This window comes from Meriones unguiculatus, chromosome X, assembly GCF_030254825.1.
Source record: "Meriones unguiculatus strain TT.TT164.6M chromosome X, Bangor_MerUng_6.1, whole genome shotgun sequence".
In the NCBI taxonomy this organism is placed as follows: Eukaryota; Metazoa; Chordata; class Mammalia; order Rodentia; family Muridae; genus Meriones; species Meriones unguiculatus.
Window position 1 is genome coordinate 66,158,314 of NC_083369.1, and position 18,468 is coordinate 66,176,781.

Here is an 18,468-nt window from a genome sequence, read left to right on the forward strand (position 1 = left end):
TATATCCAAAAGATTCTCAAGTACACAATAAGGACATTTGCTCAACCATGTTTGTAGCAGCCTTATTTGTAATAGCCAGAAGCTGGAAACAGCACAGGTGCCCCTCAGTGGACGAATAGATGCACAAATTGTGGTATATCTACACAATGGAATATTACTCAGCAATAAAAAAGCAAGGAAATCATGAAATTTGCAGGTAAATGGTGGCATATGGAAAAGATCATCCCGAGTGACCTATCCCAGAAGCAGAAAGATGCACACGGTATATACTCACTCATTATAGACATATAATATAGGACAAACCTATTAAGATCTGTACACCTAAAGAAACTAATCAAGAGGGAGGACTCTTGCTAAAATGCTCAATTCTTATCCAGAAAGGCAAAGAGGCTGGACATCAGAAGAAGGAGAAAAGAGGTAACAAGTCAGGAGCCTGACACAGGGGACCTCTGAAAAGCTCTTCTCTCCAGACTATCAATGTAGATGCTGAGACTTATGGGCAACCTTTGGGCAGAGTGCAGGGAATCTTAGGAAAGAAGTGGGACAGTCAGATCTGGAGAGGACAGGAACTCTACAAGGAGAGCAAAAGAACCAAAAAATGTGGGCACAGGGGTCTTTCCTGAGACTGATATTCCAACTAAGGACTATGCAGGGAGATAATCTAAGACCCCTGCACAGATGTAGCCCATGGCAGTTCAGTAGCCAAGTGGGTTCCATTGTAATAGGAACAGGGACTGTCTCTGACATGAACTGATTGGCCTGCTCTTTAATTACTTCCCCCTGAGGGGGAAGCAGCATTACCAGGCCACAGAAGAAGACAAGGCAGCCACTCCTGATGAGACCTAATTGACTAGGATCAGAAGGAAGGAAAAGAAGACCTCCCCTATCAGTGGACTTGGGGAGGGGCATGCATGCAGAGGGTGGAGGAAGGGAGGGATTGGGACGGGAGGAGGGAGAGAACCACAGGGAGGATACAAAGTGAATAAAGTGTAATTAATATACTTTAATAGTTTAAAATAGAAAAAGAAATGTTTAACATCCTTAGTCATCAGGGAAATGCAAATCAAAACGACCCTGAGATTTCACCTTACACCCATCAGAATGGCTAAGACCAAAAACTCAAGTGACAACACATGCTGGAGAGGATGTGGAGAAAGGGGAACCCTCCTCCATTGCTGGTGGGAATGTAAACTTGTACAACCACTTTGGAAATCAATCTGGCACTTTCTCAGACAATTAGGAGTAGTGCTTCGTCAGATCCAGCTATAGAACTCCTTGGCATAAATAAAAAATATGCTCAAGTATACAACAAGGACATTTGCTCAGCCATGTTCATAGCAGCTTCATTTGTAATGGCCAGAATTTGGAAACAACCCACATGTTCTTCAGTTGAAGAACGGTACAGAAATTGTGGTACATTTTACACAATGGAATACTACTCAGCAATTAAAAACAAGGAAATCATGAAATTTGAAGCCAGTTGGTGGGAATTAGAACAGATTATCCTGAGTGAGGTATCCCAGAAGCAGAAAGACACACATGGAATATACTCACTTATAAGTGGATATTAGACATATAAGATAAATATACAAAAATCTGTACACCTAACAAAGCTAAGCAAGAAGGAGGACCCTGAGTAAGATGATCAACCTCACTCAGAAAGGCAAATGGGATGAACATCGGAAGAGGGAGAAAACAGGGAATAGGACAGAGGACAGAAGCCTACCATAGAGGACCTTTAAAAGACTCTACCCAGCAAGGTATTAAAGCAGATGCTGAGACTCATAGCCAAACTTTGCATAGAGTTCAGGTAATCCAATGAAAGAAGGGGAAGATAGAAAGACCTGGAGGGGACAGGAGCTCCACAAGGAGGCAGGGGTCTTATCTGAGACTGATACTCCAAACAAAAACCATGCATGGAGATAACCTTGAAGCCCTGCACAGATGTAGCCCATGGCAGCTTAGTCTCCAAGTGGGTTCTCTAGTAATGGGAACAGAGACTTAATGTTTCTGACATTAAGGTCTCTGTCTCTCAGTGGCTGGCTCTTTGATCACCTACCCCTGATTGGGGGAGCAGCCTTACCAGGCCAAAGAGGAAGATAATACAGCCAGTCCTGATGAGACCTGATAGGCTAGGGTCAGAGGGAAGGGGGAGAGGATTTCCCCTATCAGTGGACTTGGGGAGGGGCATGGAGGAGATGAGGGAGAGAGGATAGTTTTGGGAGGGGAGGAGAGAGGGAGCTTCAGGTGGGACACAAAATGAGTAAAGCGTAATTATAAAAAAATAAATTTTAAAAATGCAGTTGTTAGCTGGGCATGGTGGTGCAAGCCTGTAATCCCTGCACTATGGGAGGCAGAGGCAGGTGGACCTATGTGAGTTTGAGGCCAGCCTGTTCTACAAAGAGAGTCCAGGACAGACAAGGCTACACAGAGAAACTACGTCTCAAAACCTCCAAAAAAAAAAAAGTAAGAAAAAAAAAAAAAAAGAAGAAGAAGAAGCAGCAGCAGATATGGAGATGTTACTCTTTGAGAACATAGTTCCTGTAAGTTTTCAGTGTCTTTTTTTTTTAAATGTATTCCTTTAATATTTCTACAGCTTTGTTGGTGCAGAGATCTTTTTTAAAAAAATTCTTTATTAATTACACTTTATTAATTTTGTATCCCCGCTGTGGTCCCCTCCCTCCTCCCATCCCAATATCTCCCTTCCTCCTCCCTCTACATGCATGCCCCTCCCCAAGTCCACTGATAGGGGAGGTCTTCTTTTTCATCTGATCCTAGTCTATTAGGTCTCATCAGGAGTGGCTGCATTGTCTTCTTCTGTGGCCTGGTAAGGCTGATCTCCCATCAGGGGGATGTGATTAAAGAGCAAGTTTTCAGTGCCTTACTTGAAACAGTGATGAAATAACAGAAAGAGACAGTCTTTCCTCCTAGCATAGCCATTTTAGCAGTGCATGATTCATGTTCAAATGATGATATACTAAAAGTAGAAACCATGTGTGTTGTTTTAATTCAACAATAGAAGGCTGCATAATAAGGCAAATATGTATGCTCCCAAACAGCAAGTTGAAATAATACATTATAATAATATATTGAAATAATATATTTCAATAATATAGAATCTTGTAGGAATTTAGGCTGGGAGATAGTGACCACAAAAGATAAGTAGCACTTGACAGAATACATAGTGCTAATATTTCAAGTGCTACACTTCTTACCATAAGCAGAAAACAGAACATCAAAGCCAATTAGCAAGGTGGACTTTTGCTGTTGAGAGTGCTTGATGTGAACTGAAGGTGAAGTTACTAACTCTGTGCTTATTCATACCTATTATTAATTGTTGAGGGCCTTTCCTGTGAAATATACACACATTTATTCAATATGCATTCATGAATGAAAGATATTTATGTGCTTACACACACTCAAACTGTATTATCTTTTTTTAAATTTTTTTATTAATTACACTTTATTCACTTTGTATTCCCCCTGTAGCTCCCTTCACTCCTCCCCTCCCAATCCCTCCTTTCCTTCTCCATGTATGACCCTCCCCAAGTCCACTGATAGGGGAGGTCTTCTTTTCCTTCCTTCTGATCCTAGTCAATTAGGTCATATCAGGAGTGGCTGCATTGTTTTCCTCTGTGGCCTGGTAAAGCTGATCTCCCATCAGGGGGAGGTGATCAAAGAGCAGACCAATCAGATTATGTCAGAGACAGTCCCTGTTCCCATTACTATGGAACCCACTTGGACACTGAACTGCCATGGGCTACATCTGTGCAGGGGTCGTAGGTTATCTCCATGCATGGTACTTGGTTGTAGTATCAATCTCAGGGAAGACCCCTGTACTCAGATTTTTTTGGTGCTGTTGTGGGGCTCCTGTCCTCTCCATATCTTAATATTTCCCACTTCTTTCACAAGATTCCCTGCACTCTGCCCAAAGGTTGGATATAAGTCTCAGCATCTTCTTTGATAGTCTGCAGGGCAGAGCCTTTCAGAGGCCCTCTGTCGCAGGCTCCTGACTTGTTCTCTGTCAAACTGTATTTTCAACTCAGTGGCTGAAAGTAAAGGTAAAAGAGCTTCTGTAGCTTGTTCATCCCCTTGATCTTAGGCCTTTCCCCATTCTCACTCTGCACAGCACCACCACTATATATATGTATAGTATATATATGTTATTTATATATATTCATATATTCATATATATATACACATTTTCCAATCTATAAAGTAAAAATTAAACTCTGGATGGAGAAGAGATAGCAACAGTCCTAAAACAGTATAAATAATCATCCAGAATATAGTAAATGTTCATCAATGGAGCCATTAAGTAAAACGTTCTGGGGGATAGTCCTTAAGTGGTAAACTTATCTTTAACAAAATAAAAATAAAAACATCTGAACAGGTCTGGTGTCATGAAGCATACCTGTAAGCCTCCTCCCCTGGAGGGAGAGCGTAAGAGGGTCTTGAGTTTGAGGGCAGTCTGGGCAACATGGTGAGACCCTATCTCAAGCAAACTAAAAGGTGATAGAGGGAAAGAAGAGAAGGAGGGAAGGAGGAAGGGAGGGGACATCAACAAAAAAAATAAAGTAGAAAATTTTAGTTGACACTTTTCAATTTTTCTAGTATGTCTTCTTAAATTATTTCATTCTTTTATAAAGATCCTAGGATGCTTTCATATTCTGATAATGATACAAAAAGCTTATCACAAAATCCCAAAGGGACACTTTCATCCTCTTCTATGCATAAAATAAAATAAAATAAAATAAAATAAAATAAAATAAAATAAAATAGCTCTGGTATCACAAAAACATTTCATATCAGAGATCATCTGAGATGAATCTACTGAACATTATTCTATGCACAGAAGTAGTGAACTGCAGTGGAACAAACCATTACAGTCTCACAAGAAATCATAGAGAAAGCAAAAATGAAATAAAATTCCTGTCCAATTAACTGTGAAGACAATGATCTGGTTACAACTAAGTCTCAGTAACAACAAGAATGATTTTTCAAAACCAGCAGCAGTACACAGTAATTCCATTTATAGGTAAGTATGAGATGATGCTATTTACTAACAAATTCCCCTTGTTTCATTCTTCTACCTCTGGTTTCTTCATACCTTACATATTTTTTTTCCTCTGCATCATGGAAGAGACCCTATCTTGCCACTTCTGTACATGTAGAACACTGCCTGCAACATAACTGATGTTCAGGAAGACAATAATGACCGCCACTCAACTATTTCAATCACCAAGTAAATCACAATGAGAACTTTTGAATCCCACATAGTAAAGTTGAATAAAAATATATGATTATATAGGTATCTCTGAGAATGGCAATGCACAGGTATACTCTAGATAGAAGACTGTTGTCAATATAATTTCAAACGTGTACATTGACATAGCCAAAAATAAGCTCACATTATTTCATTCTAGTTTACTAATACTCTGCCATTGTCACAAACTGTTTTCCCCCAAGTGACACTTTTTGCTAACTTTTGCTCCTTCTTTCTAATATGTGTACTCTGACTGCCTAATTGTTCTGTGGCAGTTACAGCACACTGCACTGGAATGGAATGGAAATACAGGGAGAAGCAGATTCCAGTCAGTCCTTCTTAGTACTTATTAACAGCCTTTATTGGGTGCTTAGGTGAGGTAAGAGGATAAAAGTGAACACCACATTCAAGTTGGAGATTCTAACACCACAAGCTATAGGGCCATTATAAAAATCATTCCTTCATATCTCATTGTTCAATGGGGAGCTTTATTTCTATGTTAGAATGGATGGAAAGCCATATTTTCTGGACCCAGTTGTTAACATCTACTCAGCTGTCACTTTCATGTTAAAGTGTCTATAATCTTACCTCCCAGTCCAAATAGTCACAGACATCTTCAAAGTTAGTGAGCAGAGACACCGAGCAGAAAAGCCGTGGCAGCTCATCCCTTGTCATTGGTGGAAAACGGCTGTCTTTAAGGGCACTGTTGAAGACAGAGCAGAGATTAAAGCCATCATTGGATACGATGGTTCCTAAATTCAAATACTAAAAATCATTTGAAATAGGTAAATAACTAAGAAGAATCAGAAATGTATCAAAGGTTCACAAGTGATCATCAAAGGCATTTTTTTAAATCCCAGAGATTTAAGAAGTCACTATTTTTCATTTAATAGAGTCTGTTTACTACACAATCCTGTAACTACTTCAACTGTAAAGAGTGAATGTTCAGTCTCCTAAGGAACAATTTTTTATGTTTCTCCATGTTATCTGTAAAAGCAGAACATGTTTTATTTTACATCTGAGGAGAATAAAAACTAAAGTAGCAGAAACAAGCTGGAAGGCATCTGAAACAATGACTGGAAGAGAAAATGTATAAATAATCATGTGTAACCACCAGTTTATATAGCAAACCACACTGTATTAACATAAAAAGTTAATACAAGTTACAATAGTTACCACAGAATATTAAATCAATCAAAAGACATGAAATTTTCACCAAGGAACAAAAATCAAAGAAAATGAAAATAATCATTCAAATCACAGACTAAAAATACAAGGATTTTGTGTGCCTTATAAAAGGACAACTGAAGACAGGAATCAAAACCATGGAACTACAAGAAAAAGAGCTCATCTGTACAACAGAAGTCTGATTAGGAGATCATGAGGTCATTAATGCCATCAGGGGAGTTCTGAGTTTCTGCATTCATCAACTCTGATTAGATCCTTTAATCAACTACCACTGTGCCAAACTCTGGAGAGACCCTTGTAAAGGATAAAAATTGTCTTCCAAGAGTAGAAGAGCTTAATCAATGGCACTCTTCCTCACCCCCCTCTTACTTTCTCTCTGCCTGTCACATACACCATATTCCTTGTACTTTTATAAGAAATCACTTCCTGGTCAAGCAAAACACACCTCTGATTATCGAACATCAATGAAACTATTGACCCAGAAACTTAGAAAACCTTTTCACTGCTTCATTCTCATAGATTACAACCTCAGCCTTCAAAAATAATTCAAATTATCACAGCTTTCAGAAATAATTCCATTCCCTTGTAAGTGACTCACTGCCAAATACATTCTCCTTCCACTTTTTGTATTTTTGAAATGGGCTCATGTTATGTACCTTTTTCCCCCTTCTACTGTCCTACCCTTCTTTGGCATTCTGAAACTCAGTGCATTTATATTTTCAGTGCATTTTGGTGCTACTTCCATCCTACTTCACAAAAGAAAATCCACTTAGGAAGATACGGAGATGTTATATATTTATAAGGTATAAATGTTCATGTCATTCAAAAAGCCAAGATCAACCAATGTTTTAATCACTTTTAAAGATCTATATTTCTGTAGAATTAAGTATATTCACAACTTTGTGTAGCCATCATCACCATCTAGTTCCAGAAATTCATGGATTCCTGAAATGAAACAACATACCCAGTAAACATCAACTTCCTGTTCTCTCTCTTCCAGTTCCTAGCATAAAATATAAGTTAGGTATACTTTCATAATTTCAAATAGCTGTGATATGACACACTTTCATTTTATTATAGTAATCATATAGCACTAAATTCATCCTTTAAATGTACACAATTTGATGAGTTTTACTATATTTAGCATTGTACATCTACCAGTCTTACTCAATATTGGAGTATTCCATTACTTCATAAAGAAATTCTGTCTTTTATGAGAAATCCAAGTTTTCTCTACTCCCAGTTTCCTGGTAACCACAAATCTACTTTTTGCCATCACAGACTTTCCTATTTTGGCCATTTTTATGTATGTAGTGTTAGACTTACACCAAAGTAAAAATCATGTTTAAAAATAAAATATTGCCTTTTATGTTTGGCTTCTTTCACTTAGCATAATGTTTCTGGGGCTTCATCTGTCTATCAGCACTTTATCCTTTCTATTATCCAATAATATTTCATTATATGTAAAAAAACATATTTTTCTCTTATTCATGAATGGATGAACACTTAGATTATTTTCCTCTCTAAAGCTATTATGAATTATACTGCTGTAAACATCTACGTAAGTTTTAAACAGGCATAATTTTTCATTTCTCTTAAACTATGAGTAGAATTACTGGTCATTAAGATAATTCTGTTGAGCTGGAGAGATGAGTCAGCAGTTAAGAGCACTGGCTGCTCTTCCTAGAGCACAAGGTTTTGATTCCCAGCACCTACGTGGCAGCTCCCAATCACCCGTGACTCCAGTTTCCCTCTAGTTCAGGGGATATGATGCAAATTTCTGAGCTCTACAGGACACAAGGCACACATGTAGTGTACAGATATACATTCAAGGAAAACATTTGCACACCAAATAAGTAAGTATTTAAAATAAAAATGTAATTGTCTTTAATTTTGTAAGAGTTCCTGCAAAGGCTGCATAATTGTACATTCCCACTTGTAGTATATTAGGATTCCCATTTCTATACAGCCTCACCAGGATTGGTTGTCATCTATTGGTTTTTGTTTGTATGTTCTTTTGTATAATTCTTTGCCTGTTTTAAGGAGATATATTTTGCAACCAGCTGTATCTTTTTTTCACTAAAAGAATACATGGAATGAAGTCACAATAGAGTTAATTTCTCAATACTCTGTAATAAGTTATGCAGTTTGCCTTACATCCTAAACTGACTGACAGAAGGGTGATTCAAGCCCAATAAAGTTAAACCTATTTCAAGTGGATGAATATTTCAAGTACCTAAAACGGAACAAGTTGTTCTCATGCTAGATCCTTCCTGCTCAGTCACTCTAGGACTGAAAAAAAAAGGATATTTAAAACAATGAGTAAGGTAAGAAGGATAGAAAACGACAGAGGTGCTTCACTATCCTAAGATGTAAAGACAGAGTTTCAAAGCTCCAAATAATAAATAATGGGACATTAGTCATGATGGGAACTGTCTGACTGTATAAAAAAATTCAAACAAAAAATTTGGTATGCTTGGCCATTCTGATGGGTGTAAGGTGAAATCTCAGGGTTGTTTTGATTTGCATTTCCCTGATGACTAAGGATGTTCAGCATTTCTTTTTTTATTTTAAACTATTAAAGTATATTAATTACACTTTATTCACTTTGTATCCTCCCTGTGGTTCTCTCCCTCCTCCCGTCCCAATCCCTCCCTTCCTCCACCCTCTGCATGCATGCCCCTCCCCAAGTCCACTGATAGGGGAGGTCTTCTTTTCCTTCCTTCTGATCCTAGTCAATTAGGTCTCATCAGGAGTGGCTGCCTTGTCTTCTTCTGTGGCCTGGTAATGTTGCTTCCCCCTCAGGGGGAGGTAATTAAAGAGCAGGCCAATCAGTTCATGTCAGGACCTGGAGCGTTTCATTAAGTGTTTCTCTGCCATTCCATATTCCTCTATTGAGAATTCTCTGTTTAGCTCTGAACCCCATTTTTAATTGGATTAATTCATTAGTTCCTGTTTAACTTCTTGACTTCTTTATATATTCTGGATATTAGCCCTCTGTCAGATTTAGGGCTGGTGATATCCTTTCCCAATCTGTAGGCTGTCATTTTGTTCTGACAGTGTCCTTTGCTTTAAAGAAGCTTTTCAGTTTCATGAGGTCCCATTTATTTATTTTTTACTATTTTTATTTTAATTTTTATTAATTACACTTTATTCACTTTGTATTCCCCCATAGCTCCCTCCCTCCCTTCTCCCGTCCCAATCCCACCTTCCTTCCCCCTTCTCCACCCATGCCCCTCCCCAAGTCCACCGATAGAGGAGGTCTTCTTCTCCTTCCTTCTGATCCTAGTCAATCAGATCTCATCAGGAGTGGCTGCATTGTCTTCTTCTGTGGCCTGGTAAGGCTTCTCACCCATCAGGATGAAGTGATCAAAGAGCAAGCCAATCAGTTCATGTCAGAGGCAGTCCCTGTTCCCATTACTATGGACCCCACTTAGACACTGAACTGCCATGGGCTACATCTGTGCAGGGGTTCTAGATTATCTCCATGCATGGTACTTGGTTGGAGTATGAGTCTCAGGAAAGACCCCTGTGCTCAGATTTTTTGGTTCTGTTGCTTTCCTTGTAGAGCTCCGTCCGCTCCAGATCTTACTATTTCCCACTTCTTTCATAAGATTCCATGGACTCTGCCCAACAGTTGGCCATAAGTCTCAGAATCTGCTTTGATAGTCTGTAGGGCAGAGCCTTTCAGAGGCCCTTTGTGACAGGCTCCTAACTTGTTTCCTGTTTCTTCTTCTGATGTCCATCCTCTTTGCCTTTCCAGATTGGGATTGAGCATTTTACCAGAGTCCTCCCTCTTGAATAGTCCCATTTATTGATTGTTGCTCTTAGAGCCTGTGCTGTTGGTGTTCTGTTCAGGAAGTTGTCTCCCGTGCCAATGAGTTCAAGGCTCTTCCCCACTTTTTCTTCTAACAGGTTTAGTGTGTCTGGCTTTATATTGAGGTATTTGATCCACTTGGACTTTAGTTTTGTGCAGGGTGATAAATATGGATCTATTTGCATTTTTCTACTTTTAGACATTCAGTTAGACCAGCACCATTTGTTGAAGATGCTATCTTTTTTCCATTGAATGGTTTTGGCATCTTTGTCAAAAATCAGGTGTCCACAACAAGTGTGTGGATTTATTTCAGGGTCTTCTATTTGATTCCATTGATCCACCAGTCGGTTTCAATGCCAGTGCCATACAGTTTTTAGTATTGTTGCTCTATACTACAGCTTGAGATCAGACATGGACAGACCCCTCTTTTATTGTAGAGGACTGTTTTAGCAATTCTGGGTTTCTTGATATTCCATATGAAGTTGAGAATTTTTCTTTCAAGGTCTGTAAAGAATTCTGTTGGTACACCTCACCTAAAGAAACTAATCAAGAAGGAGTACTCTGGCTAAGATGCTCAATCCCCATTCAGAAAGGCAAAGAGGATGGACATCAGAAGAGGGAGAAAACAGGGAACAGGACAGGAGCCTACCACATAGGGCCTCTGAAAGGCTCTAGCGTTCAGGATATCAAAGCAGATGCTGAGACTTATAGCCAAACTTTGGGCAGAGTGCAGGGAATCTTATGAAAGAAGTGGGATATAATAATACCTGGAGAGGACAGAAGCTCCACAAGGAGAACAACAGAACCAAAAAATATGGGCACAGGGGTCTTTTTCTGAGACTCATACTCCAACCAAAGACCATTCATGGACGTAACCTAGAACCCCTGCACAGATGTAGCCCATGGCAGTTCAGTGTCCAAGTGGGTTCCATAGTAATGGGAACAGGGACGGTCTCTAACATGAACTGATTGGCCTGCTCTTTGATCACCTCCCCTTGAAGGGGGAGCAGCCTTACCCAGGCCACAGAGGAAGACAATGCAGCTACTCCTGATAGGACCTGATAGACTAGGATCAGAAGGAAGGAGAGAAAGACCTCCCCTATCAGTGGACTTTGGGAGGGGCATGGGTGGAAAAGGGGGAGGGAGGGGAGGATTGGGAGGGGAGGAGGGAGGGAGGGATCTACAGGGGGGATACACAGTGAATAAACTGTAATTAATAAAAAGAAAAAAATAATACGAAAAAAAATTGGTATTCACATTTTTCACCTATCTCCAAGTAATTTTTCATTAAAGTTCTGAGCAGAGAAACATTAATGGCTCTCAATGAAAATTCTTATAGAAATACACTGGCAATGAAAGCCCAGGCAAGGACTTAAGGGATCCTGAAGAGATAAAAATTTAGCTGGAGACAGACCTACCAGCTGCCAGGCTGGTGTGAACAGCTGATACACAAGAGAATTCAGCTTACCTCAACCAACTTCTTTTTAGAATATATGATAGATACACACTGTTAAACCTTGGTCTTTGGAGAGGATGCCACATTTTAAAGTTGGGCAATGACTTATATGAGGTGACCCAACTAAAAAAAAAAATGGAGATAAGTTTATAACCCACATTTTTGGCTCAAGTCCCCAATTCTTTCTAGTATCATCATGTTAGTCTTGACCTTTGAATAGATAACAGTTTTAAATTAGAAAACCATGCAATTGTCTTACTTGGCAATTCTGATCACAAACCTGCAGTCTCTCTGCCTAAAACAAGATAGATAATCATTCAGCAGCATTCATTGATAGCCAAATGGTAAAAGTTCCTAAACTTCTTGATTTTTGGAAATCTGCAACAATAAATTATTAATATTGTCCATTGAAAACATTTTATACCCAATGAGTATCTACCAATTTAAATTTAAGGGATCTTAAGAAGCTGACAAGAAGATCTTGTAGTAAACTGATAATTAAATTCTCTTTGAAATGATAAGATGCTATTTTCTAATCTTTACATAGTACTAGGGAAAATAACCAAAACGGTTCTGCACAAAATCAGCTGGCTGCCCCTCCAACTATATGATGGATCTGAAAGGTTTAAAAAACAATTTAGTTCAAATTCCAAATTCAAATGTATTCACTTCAATTTGACACCTTCCCAAGTACACATTTCACATAATTGAGAAGCAGCATTAACATCTGTCAAAGTTAATATCTAATGTCAAACAGCCCTTCAATGAATATGTTAAGAAAATAAGACTTCAGCTATCAAGGAATCAAGAGACTTGTGAGAGCATCTGCTAAAAATGAAATAAAACAAAGCTGGAGAGGTAAAACATTAGATATTATGAGGCTCATCTTAAATAATATTATTACATGCAATAGAAATGACTGAAGTGCATTTGTCAAGCCATTCATTCGCTTCCTGAAACAGAGTTTGTTAATCAGTGAGAAGATACCAAAGTGACAGGGGTTTCCTATTATAGACAGTCATTTTGCAGCCCAAGTAATTAAATCCACAATTAAGTATTGCTGTTGAGTTAGGTAAAGAGTAGCAAGTGAAGTGTGGATGAATTCCTTTTAAAATTTCTTTCTAGGAGGTTTAGGCCATTGGGAAATTAATGATTTTGCCATTCCCATGCATTAGGTGGGCTCCCTAGAACATAATGCACATGTGACTCCCTGGCACATCAGAAACTTAGAAAACTAGAATCCTAAACCCGCATCTGAAAATTTATACATAGCTTTCTTATTGAGTAGTGTGTTTTAGCTTTTTCATGTTCGAGAAACAATGGGACACAAGAAAGAATGTAAACATGTAACTATTTGCTCAAACCTAAGCACACTGTCAACAGGAGAAATGAAAGAGAACTTGATTTTGGTAAGGGCTATGCAAGGAAATTTCTAACTCTCTATCATATGTACACTGTTGCCTGAGTACGAAGTGTTATTTCCTTAATAGTTATAAAGGCAACTTACTTTCTGTTTAATAAACATTTCTGCTGCTGATCTTGAAGCCCATTTTAGTGTGGTATTATAATAAGCAATTCATAAGGATTGGAGAAAAGGACACAAGGCCAGAATAAAACCAAGGGGGCTGAAAGGAAAGAAAGAAAAGAAAAAAAATGAGGAAAGGAAAATGGGAGGGGGAAAAAGTATGCATGTTGGACACCTAGAAAAGTCTCCAGTAAGGATACACATGCAAAGGGAGAAGAAAGAAAACAAGGAAGGAAGAATTATATGGGTGAGGGAATAAAGGGCAGCGGCTTATAGGATTTGCTATGTATTCTTTGGCTCTTATAAATTCATTTAGCCTTCAAGAGTGCTTTCACCCAACTGGCCTTTTATTGGGGTTCTTGGATTCTTAAAGTGCCTGCATATATTTATATTATAGTCTCAAAAATAAAAGAAGAAATACTATTTTGAAAGCCTGTGCTCTTCTGAATGAAGATTGAGCATCTTACCAGAGTCCTTCTTCTTGATTAGCTTCCTTAGGTGTACAGATTTTATTATGATTATCCTATATTATATGTCTAATATCCATTTATAAGTGAGTATATACCATGTGTATCTTTCTGCTTCTTGAATAACTCACTTAGCATGATCTTTTCTAGATCCCATCATTTGCCTGCAAGTTTCATGATTTCCTTGTTTTTAATTGCTGAGTAGTATTCCATTGTGTAAATGTACCACAATTTCTGTATCCATTCTTCAACTGAGGAACATTTGGGTTGTTTCCAGCTTCTGGCTATTACAAATGAAGCTGCTGCAAACATGATTGAGCAAATGCCCTTGTATACTTGAGCATATTTTGGATATATGCCTAGGAGTGCTATAGCTGGATCTTGAAGAAGCACTATTACTAATTGTCTGAGAAAGCACTAAACTGATTTCCAAAGTGGTTGTACAAGTTCATATTTCCACCAGCAATGCAGGAGGGTTCCACTTTCTCCACAACCTCTCCAACATAAATTGTCACTTGAGCTTTTGGTCTTAGCCATTCTGATGGGTGTAAGGTGAAATCTCAGGGTCGTTTTGATTTGCATTTCCCTGATGACTAAGGATGCTGAACATTTCTTTAAGTGTTTCTCTGCCTTTGGATGTTCCTCTGTTGAGAATTCTCTTTGAGACAGCCTGCCCACCAGGAATTTCCTCTTTGAGCCTGCCTCTATAGGCTCCAAGCTTTTCTTTTCATAACTAGAGGAACGGGTTGCAAATTTGATTAAGTGGAGCAAGATGAAAACTCCAAAATACATGATACCTGGCTAAATGTGCATATGGTAAATATATCGCATTTCCTCTTGTGTAATGTCCACATAACGCTTTCTCTGTGGTGTTTCTGAACTGTTTTATCCTGTTTTGGAAATACACAACTTGAAACAATTTTTTTTATTTTACTTTTTTCTGATGAAAATCTTTAAAATATATATTCTACCAGAGTAAATGGTAATTTAATTTTCACTTCATGAATCTGGTTCATCTTTAAGACTCAATATGAGTTTGAGTCATTCATTACTACACACGATAAGAATAGTACTCTTATTATATTGGAAAGGAAAGACTATGCAGGTTTGAAAAAAAGACTATACTATGGCCATGAACAATTTCCATTTTGGCAAATTTCAAAACAAGATTAGTGACTGAAATAGAATAATAGTCTGATGAAGAGTAAAATCTTCCATGGACGTTACCCTCATTTAAGTTAGGGCACTATAACTTAACTTTCATTGCTATTGTTTGGTTGGTGTTTGGTTTTGAGATAGTCTTACTATGTAGCCTCAGCTAGCCTGGAACTCGCTTTATGGATGAGGCTGGCTTTCAATGTAGAGGTCCACATGCCTCTGTGTAGGATTAAAGGTGTCCTGGGATGGAAAGCATGCATCACCATACCCAACTTGTTAAATTTCTTGAAACAAGGTCTCACTAAGCAGCTCAGGCTAGCTACCAATTCACAATATTTCTGCTTCAACTTTCCAAATGCTGGGATTACAGGGAAGCACTTTTACATGTCTCTGAATGAATTACTTCTTAACTTCCTTAGAATTTAAAAACTTTGTTTATATTCCTGAGGGAATATCTCTGTGCAGCAATTGAAAGTATGTCTCAATGGTGGAGCCACTAAATACAGGACCTAAAATGAAAACAACAACAACAACAAAAACCTGAAGTGTCAGTTAACACATGAGCACCATTTCCTAATTGTATAGAACCTAATATATTAATGTGGTCTAGAGCTTAGGTCCTGGAATCAGAAATCCATGCATGTGGATGTTGGCTTCACTGTATGTTAGCTATGTGATGTCTTTATCTGTGGAAGTTTCATTTATAAAAGAAAGATAATAATAGTTCCTCTGTATTCCTCATAAATGACAGATAGTAAGTGTTTAATAAATATTTTGAAAATGAAACAAAGGATTTTCAAAGCTGCTTGTTAAAAAAAAATCTTCCCATGTGCAACTGAAAGATCAAGCTTAGTCCTGTTGCTCCCTTCCTTTAACCAGACCAGTCCCTGGTCTCACAGTGATACTATAACAATAAAAGAATAAGTAATAAGTGCAGAATAAATAATAAAGGATAAATAATAACTGCAGAAATGACTTGCATACACTAGATGTTTAATAAGTAGTGCCTGTTGAAGAACTCTGGTAGTGGGTGTATTTTTTAAGCTTATGCCCAAGGACTGGTCTGGTGAAAAGAGGGGAGGTACAGGATTAACTTAACCCTTCAGTCGCACTATGAGAAGATTTTAACAAGCATCTTTGGAAAGCCTTTCTTTCATTTTCAAAATATCGATGAAACATTTACTATCTGTCGTTTATGAGAAGGACAACATAGGCTAGAATAGTAATGGCTGACTGGGAAAACCTAAAGTCCAAAATACTCCAAAATCCAAAAATTCTTGAGCACCTACAGAAGGTTCAAAATGTTTTGGATTTTAGAGTATTTCAGATTTCAGATTCAGATTATGTATGGCAAATAACCCAACCCTGGAAAATCATCCGAAATCTGAAGCACGTCTGATCCTGGGCATTTTAGGTAAATGATACTCAGCTTTGCAGTATGTGGAGTACTAAATAACACATGGATATGTGTAAAACCCCTCTTAAAATAATAAATTACAAAATGCCAAGAGGAAAAATTAAACCAGGTTAACTTCCTTTTTGGAAAGATCTAACTACTGGTTTGTCATTTTGCTTAAGTTAGTTGATCTAGTGTTGGAGGAACTGGTTGGACAGCTTAAGGAGATTGCTACAAAGAAACTGCAAGTTGAAAGAATGCACTTAACTAGCCATAGTAAACTGAAATACACTATAGTTGCTAAATGTGAATGAAACAATATGCTTCACTACCACACCACAACAAATGGTGGATTGACATACTTCCCTCAGAGATCCTCATTTTAATGTTATAGTAACCTCCAATGTGAAAGAAATGAAAGTAGGTCAACCCAAATACCAAATATTAGTAGGGTTTAAATATTTTCACATATTCTAGCTAAAATGACCCTAAGAAGAATTTCTAGTATTTTCTTCCCATTCCTCACTTGGGCATATCCCTCTCTGTGGAGACACTAACTGACTTTCCCTATCAAGTTCTAGAAGAGTGGTCCTAGTGTACTTAGTCATGCCACTCTGAGCAAAAGCAGCTTGAACCACTAAAGAGTCAAGATGAGCATTTACTGTGAGCCAGGTGTTCTGCATAGAGTCTCCTATCCTATTATGTATGTGAAAAAAATGGTTGAGATTAAGCAACTTGTCTAAAGTCACAAAATAGGTGAGAAACTTGCTGTCTGACGTTGGCACTGACTGCATCAAAAGACCACTCTGTTGACTATGTCAAATCCCAGAATGTAGCCAATAACGATAACCAGCTTCAAAAACTTGCCGTCAATGGTGGTTTCCTTTCAGGGCGTTTTATTAAAAGGGAGGGTAGGATTGGAAGGGGAGGAGGGAGGTGCAGGGGGCATATAAAGTGAATAAATTGTAATTAATAAAAATTTAAAAAGTGAAAAAACACAAAAAAACAAAACAAAACAAACAAACAAAAAAAAAAAACCCTTGAAGTTCAAGAATGATCAGGTTCCAAAACTTCTGGAGTGAAAACACCCATTTGTTTTCCTTCCTCCTCTTCCTTCTTCCATTTTGATCTTGGTGAATCAGAGCTGTTGCCACTGAAAATCATCTGTTTTGTCTAAACGTAATGAGTCTTATTAGTAGGACACTAAGCCTTCCCTTAATTCTGAAACCTTTCCACGGCTTGAAATTTAATCTACTGGAAATCATAATAAAGTTACTGAAGTACTAGGATTTTGATGTATCTAGACAGGTGAGCTTGTTTCTGATTTTTATCTGCTATTTGGACCTGAATACATTGTCTCATGTTCGCTACAAATGTCATGTTATTTTTCTTCTCCCTTTCCATGACAATCAGGTCTATAACTTGAATTTTATGAATTGCAAAACCTGTATCATTACTCTAATTCTTGTGCTATCTTAGAACCATTCAGTCTTACCTACTGATTTACTGTCCTTTCTAATATTATTGTCAGTCCTAGATGCTGGGGCTGGTGACAGAGTTTTATAGTTTTATGTTGTATGGCTTGTTGATAATTTTTATACTTATTACTGGCAGAAGACTAAACATAACTAAGGGATCAGATACAAAGTAAGCTTGTGTGCTTTATGATAACAAAGAAATAAAGAGGTAGAAGGAAGTAAAATCTCCCAACTATTTCATCATAATATATCCATCTTTATTCTTCCTCTACTGTGCCTTTCTAGATGTCTTATTCTTTTGCCTATTTAGTCAGGTAAGGGAGAAAGAATAGTAAAATGCTAGAAAGAAGGCATGAATGATAATACTGGATATGGGAGAAGAACATTAAGCATGCGTGTGAATACAGTTGAAAGAAGCACCTGTGAGGTAGGCTTGTATTCCCACATTTTCCCACTGGGTAAAGATGACCTTTTCCCTTCTGAACAGGTTTCTATGTTTCAGTTCATTCTTTGAGGAGAGAGGTGATCATAGTAAAGAAAAGTGAGCGATCCACTGTCTGCTTCTCTCTAGGAATTTTAGAGAACCCATCAGTAAGCAGAGAAGGGAGTAGGAAGAAAAGTAGCATACCCCATCTCCACAGGCTACCTTAGTAACCAACCAATGTTAGGTTGTGTCTACTGCAAAGTTCATTTGTACTTTTTACATGCCTATTTCTG

At 38.0% G+C, this 18,468-nt stretch overlaps 1 protein-coding gene across 2 annotated transcripts in view; it reads right to left on the reverse strand.

Annotated features, from left to right (window-relative positions):
- The window catches only part of Ammecr1 (AMMECR nuclear protein 1), a 169,179-nt gene that overhangs the window by 37,379 nt on the left and 113,332 nt on the right, over positions 1 to 18,468 (reverse strand). For both annotated transcript variants that reach the window (XM_060374997.1, XM_060374996.1), the window contains one exon: positions 5,855 to 5,969. In XM_060374997.1, coding sequence (XP_060230980.1) covers positions 5,855 to 5,969 — 115 coding nt within the window. The remainder of the gene's footprint in view (positions 1 to 5,854; positions 5,970 to 18,468) is intronic.